The following is a 24,009-nucleotide window of genomic DNA, read 5'->3' on the forward strand; positions in this document are numbered from 1 at the left end:
CTTATTTAATGCCTTATATTACTAACACATCTTTATATTGCCAACAAAGAAATAAATAAAACCAACAGTAACAGCACAGAAATACAAAGACAATTTCCTTTATCATCATTCATTTTAAACAGTAATTTGTTTATTTAAATTATAAATGTATAGCTAAAAAAAATACACATAATATTTCCCATCTTCTTGCATTCCTTCATCCCAGGAAACAACACTAAAATTTATTAAATTAACTGCTACAAGTTGGTTTTTAGGCAACATCTAAAATATAAAAAAAAAATTAGTTAAAACAAATCCATTTAAATAATTGGCTTCTCTTACTGTTCCTAATTTTGCACTGCTGAATCGCTTCATTAAAACCCTGGCACAAAGTCAAATCTGACTGAGTGGAGGCACACTGCAAAAACTGCTTAATTTCCCAAGCACATGGTCCAGATGCCTCGGTAGACTGAGGCTGTCCATACTGTTGCTGAGGTACTGCCTGCTGTTGAGGAGCTGGCGCTGGTTCACTTGAGCCATCACCACTAAACATACCTTAAAAGAAATCACTCACTTATTACCCAGTATATTAAAATAGAATAGAAGTATTATTTACCAGTTACTGCATGTCCAACTGTATGACCGATGGCAGAACCTACAGCCACACCTCCTGCGGTGGCAGCCATTTGTCCAAACAGCCCTGGCCCCTGAGAGGGGGCTGGGGCTGCAGGGGCAGCCTGTACTGGGGCTGGTGGTGGAGCAGGAGCAGTCCTGGCTGGTAAATTGTGGCTCCTATAACAAGTAAATTTGTCCTATTGTGCCTTAAGAAGGGTAATTTATGAAACAGACTAGATAGATTGAGGTTATGGTCAATATGGATAATTGGGGAGGCCTTAGTTAATTTTAGGTGCATATACATAGAGTTTAAATACATTCAAGTTTTAATATTTAAGTCCAACTTCGGCAATAATGATTGTAATTTATAATAAAAGAGAATTTGTTAGTATAATATATGGCATATGATCATTGGTACAGTATACACAAGATTTCTGTTATGAAAAATAACATATTAGGTTTATGTATCATGATGTTCCTTTGGTAGAGAAAGCTGTTATAGGTCTCAATTTAAAGCTAAAGGAATCCTGATGCCTGATTCTCAAAATAACCTTTGCACCACAACGCACTTAAAGATAACCTCAAATCATTCCCAATGGCAATTCAGCGCAATTTTCGAAGAATTTTATCGTACCTGGATGGAGATGGTGAAGACCTTCCGCGTCTAGGCATATTTATCACTATTTAAACTATCACAAGATTCTAATACCACAGTAAAACACGTATTCGCGTTTTAAAACGTTACGTAAAGTTCGGTTTATTGATTTGACCGTCGTTTCGGAATCGCACGACTTTTGTAAAATGACAGTGACGTTTCTCTTAATTCTAGAATATTTTATGTTAGGTACGACCTACGTCATGCATGGAAGCAAAAAGTTTTGATTCATCTGAGAGAGATAGAGATAGATACGTATGACTGTAGCATTAGAAGGTCTGCTCTGAAACAGGGCCGGAGCTAGGTTGAATTACAGCCCACGCAATTTTAATATAAATAATATTTAAAAATTAAAAATTATATTTTATTTTGTTGTAATTTTTTTAAATTATATAATTATATATTATTAGGTAATGTGTGAATATAACCTTTTTTCATGTGTTTCATAAAATATCGTAGGTCTATTCAAGTTCGAAAATCTATTTCAATCCAAGAAAAATCAATTTAAAAAAATCATAAACAACAAGAATAAGATATTTCTAATAATAATAACAATTAAGGAAAAAAAATTTTTTTTTGGATATATTACAGCAAATAAAAGACGTTATTATTTTGTTGAAGGACGGTTCGAATTTCGATCCTTTACAGCAAAATTTAAACTATAAATATAAAAAAAACAATGTTAAGAAATAAATTAAAACTATCTTTTTTAATTCCTATTTAAAACCTATTTTATTTTTCTTAATTATTGTAATCCACATGTATGTACATGCAGCATTTATGCATATATAATGTTCTACATGTAGTTTGTTAATTGTAATGTATGTACATATTCTATGCAGTTTTTAAGCAATTGCCGGTATGTTATTATGTCCTAGGTTAATTTAATTTACATTGTTTTAGTTTATTTAAATTAGATAATTTCAGTCTATTATATCTATTTGATCGATATAGTAAAGACTCTAATTCTTCATCATTTCAGAACCTTATGGATCTAATAGTAAATTGTAACAATGAACGCAATTTAAGGAAATAATAAAAGTACGAAGAAGTAGTATTGGATCAATGGGGAAATACTGGAGATAATGAAGGACGGGGATACTATGTACATGCAAGATGAAAATAAAAAACCCTAATAATAGACAAATTGGACACGAGTTTAAAATATCTAAAAACACGGTTATTAATAAAATAACATATCTAAAAAATATTTATTATAAAAGAAAATGGGAAAATTGAAAAAAATTAAAAAAACAGAGGCAATTTGTGAATAGCTTAATTAAAGGAAAAAACATGAATAAATGTGACAATATTTCACAATTTTTCCCAACATATCATCAGGCTCACATACAGTCAGGCTCTGGCTCAAAAACCTTTGCCAAATTTCTATAAAATTAATCAGGTGATTTTTGGGAAACGTTTGCTTGTGTTTGTCAGGGTTATTTGTTTAGGTATAAAGGTCACATATTTATTTATGATATATTTATTTTATACACATATTTAATACGTATATGTTTACACCTAAAACATGCACGAGATTCTTGTATGAGTCATTAATACAAAATCAACATTAATACGCAAATCATCATGTTTATTATTTTGATGTAGAATAAAAGCTCCTACATGTACAGGGTGACAATTTAAAAATAAAAAAACATAATTATCTCAATTCTCACCCTTATCTGCAACCCCTTGGACAGGGTGAGATACACCCCTAAAATCTTGAATAGAAAGAGGGGTCGAGTGATCGTATCAGCTTGACGGTGTTGAAAAATGCTTTCCAGTGATACCAAAGAAAGCCGCATTTCAGAAAATTATTTTCTGTTGATGTTTGTATAAGTGTAAAAAATTGAAGGAATGATCTGTGTGGTGTAGCATCGAATCTGATAAAATCTTACTTGAGCGATAGAGTGCAGATGGGGGTGGAAAGTTATGAAATAAGCGCCCGGATGTCTTTGAGGAATATATTTCTGTACGCTGATGATGTATCTGTTGTATTTTGTGAGAAAAGTAAAAAAAATCGTGTTATTCTGTAAGCACAAGCTGAAATGAACCTGCTTAATAAAACTTTTTCTTCTACTGCCGAATGTTGCAACCTGCAACTAAAATATTAGAAACATGAGACCTTTTCAATGCTTTGATCATTTATGTGCATTGCAGCAGCATTATACCGCTGAAAACTTAAAACCATAAACTTATGCATCTCTTGTCCCATCACGTTGACCAAATCTAAAAGACACAATGAACAATGTTGAACATCCTGGAGATCACCCAATAAGATTGCAGTGTCGTTGGCTTAGTGGATGACAAAGATCAGTTCACCATTAATCTTAACACGGCACTCCTGGTCATGCAACTGTTTAATTATTTTATCAGGGTATAGGTAATATAGGCTAAACAATAAGGGAGACAGTATACTTCCCTGCCTTACGTCACGCCGAATCTGGCATTCGTCGGTTAGTTTTCCATTGACTCGAACCACTGCCTTCCCTGTCGCCAATACCGATTCTTAATAATGCGTATATTTGTCATCAACTTAAGTTTTCCTCAAATATATCATAGGAAAATTATCGCGAAATTTTTGAGGAAGTATATTTATATTGAGTGTATTAGTTTTACGCTGTGTTTAATTAATAAATAAAACACACTACTTAGTTCTATTGAGACTATAATAAACTAAATTGCCGCCTAGCGCTTTCTATTGCAATATGCTATGCACCGTTTTCTCAAATGTGTGTAAATGTTGTTTTCTTGGATCATTTACAAAACTTTCATTCATAATATGATCTGGTTCGGTTGCTTTTTTAGATTTTGCCAGAGTGTATGCTATATAGTACTTCGGACTTAAGGATTTCTGGACATTCAATGCTATCAATGGTGTTTGGTTGATCTGATTGGTTGTCATCAAATATTATATTATAATATCATCAAATTATATGCCATTAACTTCTATTTTGCTTGTATTATAAACTAGCACATTAGCAGTTTTCTTAGTATATAGGCCAACAACTTTCCTCAATAAGGTTCAACAACATGTAGTGTTTCTTTTTTAGCTATTTCTCTATCATCCATTGTTCCTTAGCGTCCCAGATCTTGTTCCTACTTTTCCTCTATTTATTCCTATATACCATCCTATTATGTTCGAGTCGCCTTCGTTGTTTCATTCAAGTTCTAATATTTCTATGATCTATCACTGTTTTCTGGGTCTGACATTCGTAGTTGGATATTAGCTTTTGACTTTACTGAACTGGCTGTGAACAGTTTCCATATACGCTGGCCAGCAAAATTAACGCACCACTACATTATTTCGAATTATTTTTGGAAATTTCCAAAAAAATTGAAATATTTATTTCTACATTTATACAGGTGTTTATTTCACTCGAAGTATGTTTGTCTTATTTTTATTTTGTTGGAATTCCAGATAAAATTTAAATTAACATACCTTTTTTTGCTTGTAAGTTTTATTGGTTTATTATCATTTGTATTGAAAATTTACATTTGTGAGGTACAGTAAGGTATAGTGTTTATTATGGAACGTTAATCAAGAAGTTTGACGGCCGAAGAATGTGCGCAGGCAGTCATTTTATACTGGACGAGGGATGGAGTTTCCAAAGAATTGAGAGAAAAGAAAGAGATTTGGTGTATGGCATACATCCGTTTCCCGTATGATTGATCGTTATAGGGAGACAGGTCAGCACTTAAGAAGACCTGCAGATATCGCATAAATATACAAGTTCAATACCGTTTCATAAGACTCTCTGCTTTAAGACAAAGGTTTGTGACAGGAAAGATTGACAGCTACAGGAAGCAGATGGACTCAGAACTTCAACCGAAACTATTCAGAATTTCAACCGATATTGTTCAGCTAGGCGTCGACCTAGCTGAATCTAATCTGAGACCAACAATCTCAGCGCGAGGATCAGCTTTAAGCCCAGAGCATCGTAGAGCACGGGTAACTTTTGCTAATGAACACATCGATTGGGCTAATAAATACTGGGAAAGAGTTCTTTGGTCAGATGAAACCAGGATTTGTCTCTACAACTCAATCTCTCACTCTTTTGAGTTTATCGAAGACCAAATAAAAGATATGCCCAATTTAACTTCCAGAACACCAGATTATTTGGTGGAGGGTCAGTTATGTGTTGGGGAGAAATCTCTTTAACTGCTCGTACTGACTTGGTGGCTATCAATAATGGCAGTTTAACAGCTGATAACAGGTTTAACAGCTGATAACAGGTAGATAAGGGAGATCCTGCAAGAACATGTGATACCATTTGGACCTTACATTGGTGAGAATTTTTTGTTTCAGCAGGATAATGCTAGACTGCATATTGCTCAGATTGTTCAAAATTATTTTAATGATGTTGCAATTTAAACTATGGATTAGCCAGCAAATAGTCCTGATCTTAATCTAATTGAGAATGTTTGGAACATGCTCTATCGCTGTTTTCAAGAACCTGCTAACCCTCCTAACACTTTATATGGACTCACTGGTGATATTGTCCAAATATGGAATATAATTTGGATCAAAACGAGATAAGGCCCATAATTTTAAGCTTGAATAACGTGCTATTATTCAAAATAGGGGAGGAAATACCCGTTATTAATTATTTTTATAAATGTTAATATGCTTTTTAATTTTCTTGTTATTTTTCTATACTTTTTTACGTTCTTTTGAAATTTTTCCTATTGTTAATACTTTTATTACGTTAGAATAAGAATATACTTAATTTATACACAAAAATATTTGATCAATCTATAAAATATATTTTTTTTAAAATATAGTAGTGGTGCATTAAATGTGCTGCCCAGTGTATTATTGACATTATTGTTCATGTCCCTAAAAAATATTGCTTAAACTAGTTTCCAATATATTCCTCTTGAGTTCATTTATATCTACTCTAGTTTGATATGTGTTCTTTCTTAGTCTTTTTAACTGAATATTGATATCGGTAACCAGTGGGTTATAGTAAAAAAACCAATATCTGCGCCTTGGTATGTTGGGAGTCTATTGACGGAGTTTGGAAATTTTGATAGACCAAGAGGTAGTCGATCTGGTTTTTGACCAGGTGCGTTCAATTATACCATGAACTCTTCCAAGTAAATAACCTTAGTTTATGTAGCCAATACTAGGTGTTTGTTGAGACTTGTGACCATGTCATGCTCTTAGCAGACACTATATAACCTGTGTTCACGTTCATTGGCTTCGCCCAGGCTGTGGTTGCCTACTAAGTCAGATCTGTACCTTCGCCTATTATTGAAATAAAATCATCCATAATGTAGGTGATGTCATTACTCCTCAGACTTAGTACTTCGCCGAATTGTATCATAAAACACTTTCCCTTCGATATCATGCTTCTTATCTGCCGTAGGCGCATATACTTGTAATATATTAATGTTACAAATGTTGTAAATGGACACACATGTTCAGTTGTATAGAGCATTTCTGTCGTTTACGGGCTCAATGTTTCTAATAAATTTTACAAATTCCGAGGTCACAAAGATGCCGACTCCACTCCTATTATCTTTATGTTCCAGATCGCTACCAGAATAGGATAGGGTGTCATCATCATGGTTGCATGTTCTCGAACCAAACCATCGTAATTCTTTTATGCCTGTCACCGATAAGCTCATACACTTAACATCCTGGATAAGACTTCTAACATTCCACGTGCCCATTTTTAATTTGGACTTTTTTTTCGCTATTTTGAGCCGGAAGAGTCTTATAGCATCCCTAGCCCATTTAAGGGCTGCCTGGAACTAGGGGCCGTATTCTTTCTCTTTTTTGCCTCAAGATAGATCCGCAATGTCCTGGGAAAAATTATAGCAGTGTGGTGGTTTTCCACAGTGGTTTCCTATTGCCTCCACTGCTTTAAATTCAGCTGCTCTATGGAGAACAGATTCTGTTTGCATCCGCATCCACATGCATTTTCACAGTATAATCCATTTTTAAACTCATTTCTCACATTTTCAAATACTTTTCTTGGAATAGGTACACATTCTGTAATAATCCGTTGCCGAAGATCATCGAGGGAAGCTAGTTGCGTTTTTTTAAGTTTTTAAGTGACCCTAGAGAAAAAAGTCAAGGGATTAGATCTGGTTATCTCGCCGGCGATTATATTGGACCTCTTCTCCCAATCCACTGATCTGGAAACGCATCATGCAAAAATTGCTTCATAGGAAGAACATAGTGAGGCTCCATCTTGTTGAAAATGTAATAAATCTCTGTTTAGGTTCCTACCCCCATGAATATCCACCTCATTTTTTATTTCTTTAATAATTTTAGGTTCAATGATGATTTCCAACATTTCGAAGTAAGATGCCATTAACACGTTAACTGCCAGTCCCAATTAGAAAAAAAGTTACCGGGTCCTACGGGCCACGTATCCAGCATCAAAACGAACGCATGTGTAAAAATTTATGTAATTTTTGCTTTTTTTAGTTTAAAAATGCTGTATCCAAATATGGTACACATGGCACCTGATTGTACAGGTTTTATTTTTTGATGTCGTGTGCCATCTGGATACGTACAAGGTCAATGTTGATTCGCCTGGAGAGATGGCAGTTGTACGGTTTTCACTAAAAGCGCAAATACCACGTGCATTTTATGTTTGTTGCCTTTTCAGTCATTCTTTCTATAAAAATCGGTGTAGAAACATGTTGTTTTGTGGGCTATAATTTGGAGGAGCAATGGCGGCAAAGAAAAGAATTATTTCTGATACTGAGATGCAACAAGCAGTGAAGGCTGCAGCAGAAGAAATAGATATTTATAGAGACCTCGACATGAGTGACGATTTTTCAAATATCTCAGATTCTGATTTGGATCCGACATATTTGGCCGGCGAGATATATTCAAGCAGTTCTGAAGAACAGCCCTAAAAAGAAAAAGATGAAGTATGTACGTCAGTTATGTACGTAGGAGGTTTGGCAATTCCATTTTTTATACATAGTTTATTTTCTAAAATGTTATTAAAAAAAACAGTGTTGTAAAAAGTTTCAATATACTAACTCGCGTACGAAACTAAGTGGAATACTTATGTATATCAAATTTAACGTCTAAAATTCATAAAATTCATTTATTTTTTCTTCATAGTAATGATTATCTTCGTATACACTACCCTCCATTTTTTTAGATACTTCCGAGCCTTCAACATCTGCTCAGTTAGATATAGACATAGATTCTTCAGGCAATGATGAAGGACCGGAGTGGAGACCAGCTTCAGGAAATTTTTCGACATTCACTCTACCAATGAATATTTATTATTTATATTTATTCACTCTACTAATGAATTTCACTAGCCTTGCAGACCCAAATGCGCGGTAAGGATGAACTTAATTTTTTTTAATTACTTTTATCCGACGATGTTATTAATAAGATCGTTGTCGAAACAAATAGATACGCGGAACAGCAAATTATTCTTGCCATAACGAATGAAAATATTGGCCAATATTCTCGCCTAAATGCATGGGTGGATACTAATTATAACGAAACACGAACATTTATTGCTATTTTAATTTGGATGGGATTGGATAAAAAACCATCACTAAAAGATTATTGGCGCAAACATCCATTAGATAAAAACGAAATATCAAAATATTTGCCGCGGAATAGATGCTTTTTCGTATGTTTCATTTGGCAAATAATGAAGATTATCCTCCCAATGACCGGCTTCATAAAATTCAATGCCTTGTTGATATGCTGAACAAGAATGCTTCTTTCTGCATTATTCCAGAAGAGTCTCTTTGCATCGATGAAACCATGATACCTTTCCGAGGTAAATTATCGACAGTATATAAAAGGAAAACGACATAAGTTCGGCATTAGAGTTTATAAAGTAGGTATGTCTAGATGGAGGATTTACTAACAGCCTGAAAGTATATTGTGGTAAAGAGAAAATAAATGGACAATCGGTTGCGGAATCTATTGTTATGGAAATGTGGCAACCATTGCTTGATAGTGACCGGATCCTTTTTGCAGACAATTGGTACACCTCTATTCCTCTTGCGGAAAACTTGCAAAATAGATCAACTCATCTAGTTGGAACGATTCGTAAAAACAGAAGAAACCTACCAAAGTCTGTAGTTGATGCAAAATTAAAAAAAGGGGAAATTGTTGCAAAACAAAATAAAAATAAAGTTGTTGTTATGAAGTGGCATGACAAGAGGGACGTGCTCTTCTTATCCACAAAACATACAGATGAACTAAAGGAAGTACACCATAGAGAGGGTCCTAGGCTCAAACCTTCTGCAATAATCGACTATAATAAGGCCAAATCATTTGTTGATATGTCAGACCAAATGTCAGCTTATTCAAATTCTCTTAGAAAGTCAATTAAATGGTACAAAAAATTGGCCTTTGAATTTATCACAGGTACCTCAGTCGTAAATGCCTTAAATCAGTACAATAAAATTAACGAGAAAAAAATTTTAATAACGACTTTCAAAGAAAATCTTGCCATGCCACTTTTGGAAATGGCAGTACCGCCAATCCCAATGAATCCCTCAAAAGAGCACAAAGTTTCCGAAAAGACAGATAATGAGAAAAAGCTAAAAAGAGGCAGGTGCAGATATTGCTACGAAAAAAACTCACAAGAACAGGGGCGTAATTATGCTGTAAAAAATACCAAAAGAGTTTTCTACGTATGTCTAGGTTGTGACGAAAATATTTTTATTTGTATAGACTGTTTTTTCCAAAAACGTGTTTTTAAAAATATAAAATAATCTTTTCATTTTGAAGTATTTTGTTTTTAAAATTAGTTTGTTTATTTTATAATTATAAATAACAATTTTACATTTTAAATTACTGCCCATTGAAAAAATAAACCTATCATTTAAAAACGTCAATATTTTGTGTCATATTATTTCGAAAAACAAAAATATTCCCGAGCCATTCTCAAACAAACTATTTCCTACGCCAGACCAATCCATACATACATTTCAATCAACGCTTAATGTGGCCGCTCCATGTATACATGGCTTGGAAGCTAAGAAGTTCTGTGTCCACTGGTGGTACACATTGTCCATATATGGTACACATGGCAGTTAAAGTGTTAAGGTTACCATTAATAAAAAGAGGCCCAACAATAGTATCGCCCAATATTCCCGCCAACACATTGATTTTTTCTGGATACTGTGTGTCTGTGTCCTTCCCTGAAAACATGCGAATTTTCATCACTCCATTATCTATAGTTGTGTAAATGTACAGAACCATTTAAAAAAAAAACGTGAATTAATTGCTAAAACAAATATTTTTTACCAACGGGCATAATACGTAATTTTCCTGTTATTCCCTCGCAAAATTCTATGCATCGGTCAGGGTCGTATCTTCACGCAATGAAGAATTTGGATTTTGTGTGGATGAAAATGACTTAATTTAAGTACCTGACGTATAGATTTATGAAAAATTATGTTAGCGATGAACCTTGGCGTAGAGACACTGTAGGATGCATAGCAAAATATCCTAATACTTCTACTTGTGCCGCTTTATCAAGGACTCTACGCCGAACTCTTTTTTGTTTTCCACCGATTCCGTTTCTTCAAATTTGAGAATTACTTGCTTCTTGTAAGTAAAAAATTTTTTTCTTAATAACTTACTTTCCTTCCATTAGTCCTTAAAGCACAGCTATTTTGGGAACCATAAATATGAATTATTTTTATTCTTTTCGTTATTCTGTAAACCATTGTGTGAAGTATTTGAGTAAGTCAGTGAAGAGTTACAACGCGATATACAATGTAAAATATTTTTTTAAACTAGGCCCCTACATCTACTTTCTGGTAGGACCTAAAACCTGCATTCCCATATACTGCTTTCTAACTTAGTAAACAAACTTTTTCATCGGATCAAAGAAATTATTGTTACCTTTTACTTTTTTGACAGTGAGTAGATATTGATCAGTAAGAAATAAGAAAGACAGTTCAGCATAGAGTACTTGATTATTTTTGGCAACGGATTTATTATAAAGTGTGCACCTATTCCGAGGAATGGCTTTCAAAATTGCAGATATGAGTTTAAAAAATATTATTATTTTTGCTTAGCCCAAAATTTTTGAAAGCATTTTCAGCATCTATTTAAATAAAATAGTACTTTATAAAACAGAGTTTATTTTATTTAACTTATAACTTTCTTTGACCTTGTATAAAATTTAGGAAAAATTCTTATGCATGTGGACACTACTCCAAAATCCCTTTAATTTAATGTATTATAAAAGGAAGGATGCCATTTAACATTTTAGGGTTGGGGTGCATCGGGTCAAAGGAGTAACTCACTCTCTAACCAAAATATGCTAGTTGTATTTTCCCTTACCTGTATAACATTTGTATCAAATTGCGCTTTTCTAACTTTTTTAGTTTCAGAGAAATATGTACTAGGCTAACAGATATGATCATGGAAAAAAAGATAATAATGATATTTTAATATTTTAAAATGATTTTAGTCAGCTTAAGTCATTGGAGAATTTTTTTTGGGGGTACAATTTGATCAGAAGTTGGTTTGGAACGCACACATTGAAAGCCTGGAATACAATATATCTAAGTACGGTTATGTTCTGAGCAAAATATAGCACAAGAAACATAAGCACCTTTTCTGCTTATATACAGTCTACGATACGATATGGAATTTTTTTGAAAATCATGCAGATTCGCTGTCTGTGGAATATATTTTGTATAAAGCAGCAAGAAAGTTCAGTCCTATCTTTCTGGAACATACAATACTGACAGTTATTTGTATGACAATAGGGATCTCTTTTGGGATTTAAAACATTATTATAAAACTCGCAACAAAAGTAGTCTGGTACCTGCCAACAAAAAAGTCTGCTTTTAGCTACCTACAAAAAACGTTAAACACTCTAAAGAGTTTTAACTAATTGCCAGAGATAATTAGATGTTTTCTGAGTTATTAATCCGATTTGCATAAATTCCTACATAAAGGTTTTTATAGTATCAGTGAATTTTATGACCAGGATAGAGAAACTCTTCAATAGTCAATAGTCTTTAAATAAATTTAATAAGCAGTTATGTACAAAAATATATAATTCGTGTTGTTTTGTGTATATCTGTTTTTTTCCACTCTTTTTGCTTTATGTTGTATATTAAATTCTGCCAAAAAAAACATCAAAAGTCAGTGATTGTAAAAATCTTCTGAAAAAGGAAACGGTTAATAACTTTTTTACTTTTCAAGATAAACAAATAAAATTTGGTGCTAGTATATCGATAGAATGGTTATAAGAGCATCTTTTCTCTCATTTGATATATTCAGTTGTTTTGCGGTTTATCCGGAACAATGATACCGCATTTGCTACTTTTTGCTTTATAATCATAGAAAAAATAATTTTTGTTTTCAATTTAAAGATCACGAAAAATTTGTTTTTTCTTTTTTAAGCTTATTTATTAACCGAATTAAAAATAATAATATCAAATTATTGCGAAAAAAACTGCATTTCAAAAGAGGTTGTTCCCAATAACGTGCTATTTAAAATCGTCACCTGTCTGCCAAATCCACGAATGTGATTTTTTTTATTTTTTCACGGGAGCCATTTAAAGAGTAATAGGAAGTTCATATTTTGATTTATATTGGTTTTCATTGGAAAATGTTGTTAAAAGCTTAGTATATCAATATATAATTTTAACTTCTAATGCTTAAAATATAAATTTATGAACATTAAAACCACATTCATGATATGAAAAAATACTTTATTTTTTGTTTATCTTTTATTTTATTATCAACCTTTAAACTTCTATAAAAAGTATGATAAATAACAGGAATGGTGCCGTCTTTGCACATTTTTTCTCCGCATATTTTAATTTTGTAATTGGAAAATTACCTTGGTAAGCTTTTTCTAGCAATAGTTCTTTTTTTGGATAACGTGCCTTGCTTCTTTTAGCAGCTTCCTCCAAGAAAAAGGACTTTTTGAAGCTGGTTTTATAGAAAATCTTCTGAGGCTCTTTTTTCTCATCATGAAGCCCAGCAAATACTTCGTCAAGGAATTTTTAACTTTGTTTTTAAAAGGGAATATGACTTAAAATTAAAAAAACCGCTAACTTAAAGTTTATTACATTAAAGGGCCTTCGATTTATTTGTGTGTCTCTTATGAGCTGTGCCCAACCTTCAGGCATTTCTTGCAATTTTAGAATGGATTCAATTGTATACCACCTCCGAGGGTCCTTTCTCAAAAAATTTATGATCTAGCGTTTGACTGGTTTGCTGTTTTAATACAGTATACTCACACATTGCAGCAAAAATTGAATTTTTTTGTTGCCCTTCACATCCATCAGATTTCATGCGGATACTGGTAATTGTCGGATGACTCATAATATAGGTAAATATACAGATGGAGATCTCATTGGCCCCACGATTTCCTCGAGTCTCGTCCAATAAATAGCAACAAATACCTTGATTATCCAGATTATGGATGGTCAAATTATAAACAGCCAGTTTTCTAAGGTAAAATATTTGGCTAGCAGGACCTTTAAGAGTGCTTAATACTGACTGCAGGTCAACATTAAATGATCAACATCCTCATTTTCCTATGCTGCATATTTGTTTCTATCACTACATTTTCTACCTTCCTCCTTTCTTTCCAAATGCTCTTTATGCAATATTTCTTGATCGGCTTTCTCGACATTAATCTTTCTTCGGCCTGAAAAATCCCAGATTATATTTTTGAAATATATGCCTATATTTTACCATGGAAGCTGATTTCCTATTTACGAAGCAGCACATTTCCCTGTACATTATGAAGATATTAAGTTAAGAATCCAAATACCGTTTTATGGGTTTTTTTCTACAATAATGCGATTCGACAGATGGGAATGATTTTATGTGGTTTTTTATGAAAACAACATCTTTATTACTTAATTTGTTACGTGGAGTATGCTGTCCACGTCGATCTGGCTCAAAAAATTCCCGATAAAGTTTGTTCATCTAATGAACCCCTAATAAAGGATCTGTTATGTTCAAAGTTTTCATAAAAAATTACCGGCATTTAGTTTCTTTTCTCCATTAACTGTGAAGGAATATTGGTTTGTAAAACTTTTTCTAAAATTAGTAATGTTCCTAGTTTCGATTTTTAGTCTTCCTTTCAACATGAGTTAAAACAAACTCACATTGTGTATCTAACGTATTTAAATTTCTAAAATCATTATAAATAATTGTTCTTATGTTTCAGGCACTTCTTTTAAAAAATTGTGATTTTTTTTGTCAGTACAAGGAGATGATAATATTGGTCTAGCCGCATGAACTACCATCTCGATATCCACTGTATTCTTCTCCCTTTAGGCGCTTGTGTTGTTTGATATTTTTCCTCCACCCAGCTTTGTTTTCATGTATTCTTTTGGGAATTTTTTGTTCTAAAATTTTTTTTTATAATTAAATGTTTGAAATCATGGTAGTAATAAAGATATATTTATCATAACTTTTATTTACAGGTTTCTAAAGCAATTAATTTGACTAACTTAAATACATACCAATATCATGAGCATTGTTAATCAATTCCAAATTTGGCCTAATTTGATTTTGTTCAAGGTCGTTGTCAGAATCAGTATCTGAAGAACTAGGCAAATATTCCGAAGAACATTCATCTGAATCAATGTTTTTACTCTCTTTAAGATGAGTGTGTTTCAGTAAATTTGTATTTTGCGAAAAAAAAATGTGAATGTTATGAAATATTACCTGGACTTAGACCAGCGTTTATGTTTGCTGCTCCTGATATTGAAGGAATCGCATAAAATCCATCTAACAGAATTAAATAGTAGATATTACTAATAATGTTAAGTGAAACAAAATAAAAAAATTTACCTTCATCTGCCGTAATAATATGTTTTACCATTTGTAATATTCTTTTAGTTCTACAACTTCCCATATTATAGCAAGTACTTAACAACAAATAATACACTTAAACAACAGTTTTAAACAAGTAAATCACGTTTATAGTTCACAGGCGGATCCAGAACTTCACCAAGGGGGAGGCACTTGCTATAGTATAAATGCAGTTAATGTTGATGAGAATTGTTTAAAATAAAAGTCGTTTATAAGTATACATATTTTAAGCTGTTTATATAATTAGTGTATTAGGTAAGTATAAATAAACATAAGTATGTACATTGTTAGTTAAAGCCAGAATAATAGATACACTATTTATTATAGGTAGATTGCAACACAAAATCTAATCTATGTTTTGACTTAGAAAAACCATTGATTATACAAGGTGTCCCGAAATTACATCGCAATATTTTACCCGCCGCATCTTTGTCTAAAAAGAAGACAACAACTTCATATACAGGAATCTTGAAAAGTGAATCGTTTTCATGTTACAGGGTGTTTTATGATTTCTATTGAAGATGGATTTTTGTTAATATTTTCGAAATGCCTGGTCGTTATTTTTCGAAATTTTTATCATATACTACTGTTATATTTACTATCTGATTTTATAACATTTTATGCTAAAATGTATACAAAGTCTAAGTTTAAAATTAGTGGTCAGCAAAGATAAAAATGTCATAACTTTTTTTCTGGTTACTTTTTAATTATTTGGATAGTAATATTAAAAAGAACCAACATTTTTACATAAAAAAGGTACTTTTGTCTTATTTTGTTAGAAGTCTCCGGTTTCAAGAAAAATATTTATTAAGTTTTAGGTAAATCATGACTTGGTATTGAATAGGTATGTATAAAATAAAAAATAATAGTTGGCAGTGCTTGTAAGTTATGTGAAAATGGAAGTTTTTGAAGAGCTCGTGGACAAGGCAAGGCCACAAGCAAATCATAACTTGGAAAACGTCTTAAACTATTTAAAAAAAAATCCTGGAACAAGCATCAGAACAGTGTCACGAGCCACACATCTCCTCCGTTCAATAGTAATTATTAAAAAAAATACTGCCGACATAGGTAATAATAAAAATTAAAAAATATTTTTTTAGATAGGAAGAATAGTAAGAATCCAAGACTTACATCCCTATCATTACCAGAGAGTTCAAGAGTTGGTACCAGACGATTTTGCGCTAAGGGTCTAATTTTGTAAATGGATAATTAACAACCCAACCTTAGTGCCTTTTATTTTATGGACTGACTTCACTAGAAATGGTTCGTTTAATATGCATGATATGTATATTTGGGCAGATGATATTCCAAGAGCGATACGGCGTACCAACTTTCAAAGAAGTTTTTCAATAAATTTGTGGACGGGATTAATCAGGGACTAACTTATTGGCCCGATAGAGTTACCCAACCGTCTTACCTCTGAAAACTATTTAAATATGCTGGAACATAATCTTGCGCAGCTTTTGGAAGACGTTCCTCTTAACATATGACAGAATTTAATATTTCAGCACGACGGAGCGCCAGCTTATTTTGAACGTAATGTTCGTCAGTGGGTGGATATCCATTTTGCTGAAAGTTGGATTGGTAGAGGTGACCCTATAAATTGGCCTCCTTGATTTCCAGATCTAACTTCGGTAGATTACTATTTATGGGGTCTTTTAAACGAATTGGTATATGCTGTAGAAATTAATACTCGTAAAGAATTAATGCAGAGCATTAATTGGGCGGTTAATGAGATAAGGAGAAATCCATTTTCTATTTTAAGGGCTACTCGCGCAATAAGGCGTAGGGCAAGATTATGTCTCCAACAAATTGGCAACCACTTCGAAGACTTGCTATAATTTGTTTGTTTTGTTTGGTATTTTCAGTTTTTTTTTTCTTAGCTAATAAGTTAATTGTTTTAATTTTTCTCAATTATTATATATATTTTGAAATAAAATTTTCAACAAAGAAAACAGTTTTTGATCTTAAAATTAAGTATTTGTAATAGTCTTATGTTTAAACCTGATGATTTGTAACATACCTTTTAATTTTATTAAACGTAATCAAAAATACTTTATGAGTGTAGGTTGCAAAAAATTTATATCTGATTATTTCAAAAAACGGGCGCTTCTATCGAAATAAGACTAGAGCACCTTTTTTACTCAAAAATATTCTTTTCGATTTTATTACCAAAATTATTAGAAAGTAGCTAGAAAAAAAGTTTTGACATTTTTAACCTTGCTGACTACTAATTTTAACCGACCCTGTATACATTTAAGAATAAAATGTTATAAAATTAGTTAGTAACAATAACATTAATATATGATAAAAATTTCAAAAAATAACCACCGAGCATTTCGAAAATATTAACAAAAAACACTCTTATAAAACACTCTGTAACATGAAAGAGATTCACTTTTCAAGATTCTTGTATATGAAGTTTTTGTCATGTCTTCAATCTGCGTAAAGCTAAAAAGGTGCGTTCAGCTGACGCTACACTAACCGGAAGATTGATTAAAATTTATAGTAGGTTGCTGCAGTTTTGATAAATCTCTTTATTACACAATTTAAAAATCTCTATTAGAGGAAGTTCTTTTTTATCTTTTCGATCGTTGTCGATTTTTTTTAGGAACTTCATTTTCCAGAGCATAATTTCAGACTTAAATGCCGTTTTATAGATTGATATATCGTTATTAGATAAAATGTGATTAAAGGTTTTCCACCGACTACTTACACACAAATTAATTGTTTCATCGTCTGATTTAAGTAAATTGCTTGGTAATAAAATTGCAAGATTAAAAACTGTTATTGCTTCCGGTGATTCCCAGCAAATCATCTACCACGTCATGCGTCAACAGCGCACGGATTTCAACGCGACGCGAGATGTTCAACGATAATTGCGATAAAGTACGTATGAACGTAGAGAAGAATAATGCAAACACTAATAATAATATTAATAAAATTATATTTTTTTAATTATTATTTTATTTTGATTATAAATTTTATTTTAAAACAGAGCGCTCAAGGGAGGGAGGCAATTGCCCCAGTTGGATCCGCCACTGTTATAGTTTTATTTGCCACAAATAAATACGTCGTTCACTATACTATACTTGTTGCTATACAAACAAAACTTAACCTCAACATGTAAATACAGGGTGTTCGAAGAATAGACGGAGATATTTCAATGGGTGATTCCTTCTAAAAAAATATGAAAAAAAGTTTCTATAAACATAGGTCCAGAAATGCACAGTTTTCAAGATACAGAGTGATAATTTTTTTTTTAAATATTAATTTTGTATTAATATTAAGCAAAATAATAATATAAATAATAAATAATTGAACATTTAAAAATACAACTTTTTCGCCTCTGGTATTTTTTTCGTATCTCACTTCGTTTTTGACAAAAAAAATAAATACCGTTTTATTTGCATGCCACTGGACAAAATTGGTTTATTAATTTTTGGTAAAAAAATCACAGGTGCCTTGGAAAACGAAAAATCAAAAACATTTCTAGGAGCTTTTTATTGCAACAACAACTACAACAAATGTTGGAAATGTCCACCATCCATTTCTGTACACCTCCTCACTCGACGAATCATTAAAGGACGCACTCGAGCTAAAATTCGAGGTCTATTTCTCACTTCTTTGTTCTTTCACTTTTCTTCTATTGTTTGTATGGGACTAGCATAAACCAGACTTTTAAGGTGTCCCCATAAATAAAAATCTATTGGATTTAAGTCAGGAGAGCGAGGTGGCCATTGAATTGGTCCACCTTCTTTATTTTTTTTTGTCGAAAACGAAGTGAGATACGAAAAAAATACAAGAGGCAAAAAAGTTGTATTTTTAAATGCTTAATGCTTTATAATGCTTAATAAACAACAAATATTAAAGTTGAAAAAAAGCCAGTGGCGTACATTTTTTTTGCTAATAATATTTGCTAAAATGTGCCCCGGGACGCCACTGGACATTATAATTTTAATCTAATTAAGGTTAAATTAGCTTCTTAGTACAACAAGTAATACTGCCAAATTTCAAAAGAATCGAGAAAATATTTTGTTTAATATTAATAAAAAATTAATATTTAAAAAAAAATTATCACTCTGTATCTTGAAAATTGTGCATTTCCAGACCCATGTTTATAGAAATTTTTTTTCATATTTTTTTACAAGGAATCACCCATTGATATATCTCCGTCTATTTTTCGAACACCCTGTATAAATAGCGTTAAATCGCGAATGTTGAAAATCGAAAAGACCGGAAACGGCAAAATCACGAATGCGTCACATTCGCGATTTTGCATATCAAGAAGTAGGGGAGAGTCGGGTAATCGTGCGCGGCGGCTAATAGTGCGCAGCGTCATATCAATAGAAACAATCGGTTTATTAGTCGAATCCATACACGTCGTGACACCTCTTAGGCATTATTTGAAGTAACGCCACCGACGGAACGTTTATCCCCACCAACGCGTATGTTATTTCACTTGGCGGTTATTCGGGTAATTTTTGTGTGTGTCTGAATAAGAGATTGGACTGCTTCTAGACCTGTTTTTGTTTCCGAATTTGGTGTAAACTAATAAATGTGGTTTTATTTATTGGTGGAGCTATTTACTAAGGTACATTACATACTGTGTAATAAGGCTTACAAAATATTGGGTTTTATTAAGAGGCACACTCATGATTTCAGCAGTATTGATTCCATCAAACTTCTGTATTTTTCATTGGTTCGCAGTCAACTTGAGTCGAATTTATGTCATTGGTCACCATATTATGCTAAATATATAATGTGTCTAGAAAAAGTTCAACGTAAATTCATAAGATACATTGCTTACAAGCTTAATATCCCTTGTATTGATATTAATTACAATGAAATGTATAGATTGCTGAACATTGAAAATTGAAGACTCGACGTAAAAACTGCGATATTGTCACAACATACAAAATTCTTAACAATGTAATACAGTCTCCTGAGTTGTTGTCAGCTTAATTTAAATGTTTCTCCTACTACAGTGCTCAGACAGACTAGATTATTCTACCTTGAACAACATCGTACACTGTATAGTGAAAACTGTGCAATAAATATAATGATGATTAACTCAAATAGTGTCAGTATAGATTTGTTTCATTGCTCTCTGAGTTCACTTTAACGAATTTTAAAATCTGCTTAAGTACAATATAATTTTATATCTTGACTTTGCTTAAACTGTGCCTTCATTTCTGTTGTAGTTATTCTGTTTTAAACCATTGTTGTCCTTATATTTTATTTAATTTTATTGGTGTTACCTATTATCTGTTTTTTATGTTAGATATTTAATAATAATACTAATACTTCAAGTGCTTTATTGCGATATGAAATCTTATTTTATTGAATATTTTATATACTATATTTATTTTGTAAATTGGTTAATTACCGTAATATACTGAATTGAATTACATGCCAGTTTGTTTTAATGAATTTTCATATCTCTTGGGTGCTCGTCGGCTAATGGTGTTAAAGGTACAATTACCCGACTTTTTAAATTTATTTTTGTTGAAATACAATGTTTTTTTTAAAATTATTTCAGATGCCAAAATATAATCGTAAATCAAATAAGGCCTCCTGGGATACAGAAAAAATGAAATTGGCATTAAAATTTGTCGAGAATGGTGGCGCAATTAGAAATGCCGGAATTAGGTTTAGAATTCCTAAATCTACCTTTCGAATAAAAAAGAAGGATAATGATGAGGGGCGTGATATAAGTGGGCCTCACATGGAACGTAATTCTACTTTTTCAGAAGACCAAGAAAAGAGTCTAGCAAGTCATGTGTTAAAAATGGCAAAGTTGTTTTATGGTGTCACAAGAACTGAACTTCGTCGACTAGTATATGATTTTGCATTAGCCAACAACATCTCAAACAACTTTAACGCCACAACGAAAATGGCAAGATTGGTACTATCATTTTTTAAAGAGGAATAAAGAGTTATCGCTAAGAAAACCTGAACCAACAAGCACAACCACAATATTTGCGTTCAACGAGGAACAGATTAACCAATTCTTTGCTAACCTAAAGAAACTCTATAAAAAGTATCGCTTCAAAAATGATAAAATTTTTAACGTGGATAAAACTAGAATTTCTACCGTTCAAAAACCTTGTAAACGTCTTGGACCTAAGGGAGTAAAACAATTTGGAGCAAAGAGTTCTGCTGAAAGGGGGAAAAAGTTACTGTAATTTGTTGCTTTAATGCAGCTGGTACCTGCTACGTTCCTCCAATGTTTGTTTTTCCCAGGACTCTGGTCATGCGAGCATTTTGGAGAAAAACGGACCGTCGCATGCAAAGTATAGTTGCTCTAAATCCGGCTGCAGCAATGAAGAGTTATTTTATGAGTGGCTTCAGCATTTCAAAGAAACTGTTAAGCCCTCTACAGATCAACCAGTTTTGGTAATATTGGATAATCACTCAAGCCACATTTCTATACAAATTTATGAATTCTGTAGGCTGAATGGGATTGAACTGCTTACAATATCACCACATACCTCGCATCGCTTACAGCCTTTGGATTTAGCATTTTATGATCCTCTTAAAGCAGCTTTTAATCGACAAGGTGAGAAATACCTCTTACAATATCCAGAAATTACACCTTATAATTTAGCAGAGTTCTTCCATAAAGCCTATGTTCAAGCTGTCACGATGGATAAAGCTCAAACGGTAGCTTCAAAGCTTCAGGAATATGGCCTTTTCAGCCAGAAAAATATACAGAAGAAGACTTTTTGCCATCTACTTATCATATGCCAGCAATAACATTGGACGAAGAGAATTCGGAAAACGTCTCTAAAATTCAGCCAGAAACACCTGATCCAAACACTTCCACAGCTTTTCAGCAAGTTGAATTAGACTCCACTACTTCAACTTCTGCACAAAAAAGTTCCCTTCGAAAAACCAGTTCCACTAGTTCGCAGCTTGAAGTATCTATTGAATCTAATTGAATCTAATTCCAAGTACATCAGGTACAGGGAAAGTTTAACGGAAGAAACAATAGTCATAAATTTTAACAGAAACCCCAAATCAAGAAATTTTATTAGCCACCGCATTAAAGAAAGACGAGGCTTGGAGAAAAAAGCAAAGGAAAGAAAACAAACATTAGGGAAAAAGGCTAAGCTAAGTTTAGAACATTCTGGTAAAAGTTAAAAAAAGGGCAGTTAAAAGAAGTTTTTGAAGAGAGTGAGCCTGAAGAAGATATCTCTGATAGTCAAATATGTGATGATGATGAATTGGATGACATGGATGCAAACGATGAAGAGAGATGCATAATTTGTGATGACACAAGCAAAAAAGATGAATATTGGTTTCAATGTTTAACCTGCAGCAGGTGGGCTCATGGCCTTTGCACTGGTCTTGATTACCCGGAAAGTTACGTTTGCGATGTTTGGATTGTATTTTTTCTTTGTTTTTTGGATCCTAATAAATATATAACGTTTTTTATTTCTCCTGTTAGACTATTTTAATTTACCACGTTTTGCTTGCGCACAATTACTGACTGGTGCGCCCAATTAACCGCTTAAGCTGGGTAATCGTGCGAACGGCAAGATTTCACTTAATCTTGTCCTTAATTTTAAAATATATTTCTTGGTACTAATTGATTCGCTTGGCTTATAGTTCACAAAATGAACAATACCTGAGCCAATTTTCAAATTTTTATATGACGTATTTACTAAAATACCAAGGCTTTTACTTAGATGCGCACAATTCACCGACTCTTCCCTAACATGTTCACAATAGTGAAAATATGATTTATTTATTATGCAAGCACATTCGTGATTTCAGCAGAATAAAATAATTTTAATTTTGAATTATTTGATATGGAAAACGAATAATTGAGAAAATTTCACATTCGTGGTTTTGGCAGACAGGTGACGAAATTATAAAGTAAATACTAAAAATACTGATTTGGGCATATTAAACAGGGATTTAAAAGATTTAAGTAATCGAATACAATAAAAACTATTTTTCTGTAATCACTGGATTGGAAATTATAAACATAAATAAAATTAAAGAAATAATAATAAAGCTTTTAACTATTTATGACACCCTATTTTATAGCTTAAAAAATTGGTGTTTTTCTACGATTATAAAACAAAAAGTTGCAAGTCCGGCATTACTCTCAGAATATTATTTTCTATCACAATACGAAATAACATACATACTAAGTGTTGCATTTAAAATAATAAAGTATGCTCTTATAACCATTTTATCGATATTCCAAATTCTTATTATTATGTGATTCCTTTATTATCGCCTTTCAATATATTTTTCTTCATATAAAATACATAGTTAACTTACCTTTTAGCTGATGGAGGTTGTGCACTTGAAGGAGGTGATCTCCATTGCTTTGATGGAGCAGGTTTACTTTTGCCCATATTCACGTTATTATCACAATTTAAATATCCGATAAAAGGTTCAAATATAAATAGAAATTTTGACAAATAATTAGTTCCGACTTGCCATATGTTAATTTAAATGTGACACTATTAAAAATCGCGTTCGCTAGGTTTTTCTCAAAGATTTTTAAGATCCAATCATGTAATTGAACACTCCTGGTATATTCAACGTAGAACTTTGGCGTGTGTTCTCTGAACGACCTATAATAACAGAAGATGTATATGCGCTTCATTAGGTAGGGTAAAAAGTTTTACATTTATTACCGAAATCAGAGAGTATAAAAGCTGTATTCGTCTCGCCCCAATTCCATCCTTATCTCCACCCATATGCTCCGTCATTTTACCGACCGAGTCAACGACATCTTGTTCTCGTACTCGCGGTGAAACTGTTCCTCGTCACGCTTTGGTAATTGCTCTATCTTGAACCTGAATTGCTCCATGCTTATCAATTGCTGCCTGTTTGGGGCGAGTTTGTATTTTCTGGAGCAAGGATATCTTTAAGGCGAAGCTCCTTCTTAATTAAATGTTTCGCTTTATAAATTATATTTACA

General features: G+C 32.6%; 1 protein-coding gene across 2 annotated transcripts; it reads right to left on the bottom strand.

The window, feature by feature from the left end:
• LOC126737709 (coiled-coil-helix-coiled-coil-helix domain-containing protein 10, mitochondrial) lies at positions 1 to 23,525 on the bottom strand. 2 transcript variants are annotated; one of them, XM_050442706.1, is made up of 4 exons: positions 23,361 to 23,525; positions 596 to 771; positions 322 to 534; positions 1 to 261 (listed from the first exon to the last, which is right to left on the bottom strand). In XM_050442706.1, exons 1-4 carry the CDS (start codon positions 23,435 to 23,437, stop codon positions 251 to 253), a joined length of 477 nt encoding a protein of 158 aa, XP_050298663.1. In that variant the 5' UTR covers positions 23,438 to 23,525; the 3' UTR covers positions 1 to 250. The 2 variants fall into 2 exon arrangements, with proteins under 2 accessions (XP_050298663.1, XP_050298664.1); XM_050442707.1 differs by lacking the exon at positions 23,361 to 23,525 and adding an exon at positions 1,229 to 1,396.
• Positions 23,526 to 24,009: the final 484 nt, after the last annotated feature.

The sequence above is a fragment of the Anthonomus grandis genome, chromosome 6 (assembly GCF_022605725.1).
Source record: "Anthonomus grandis grandis chromosome 6, icAntGran1.3, whole genome shotgun sequence".
Taxonomy (NCBI): domain Eukaryota; kingdom Metazoa; phylum Arthropoda; class Insecta; order Coleoptera; family Curculionidae; genus Anthonomus; species Anthonomus grandis.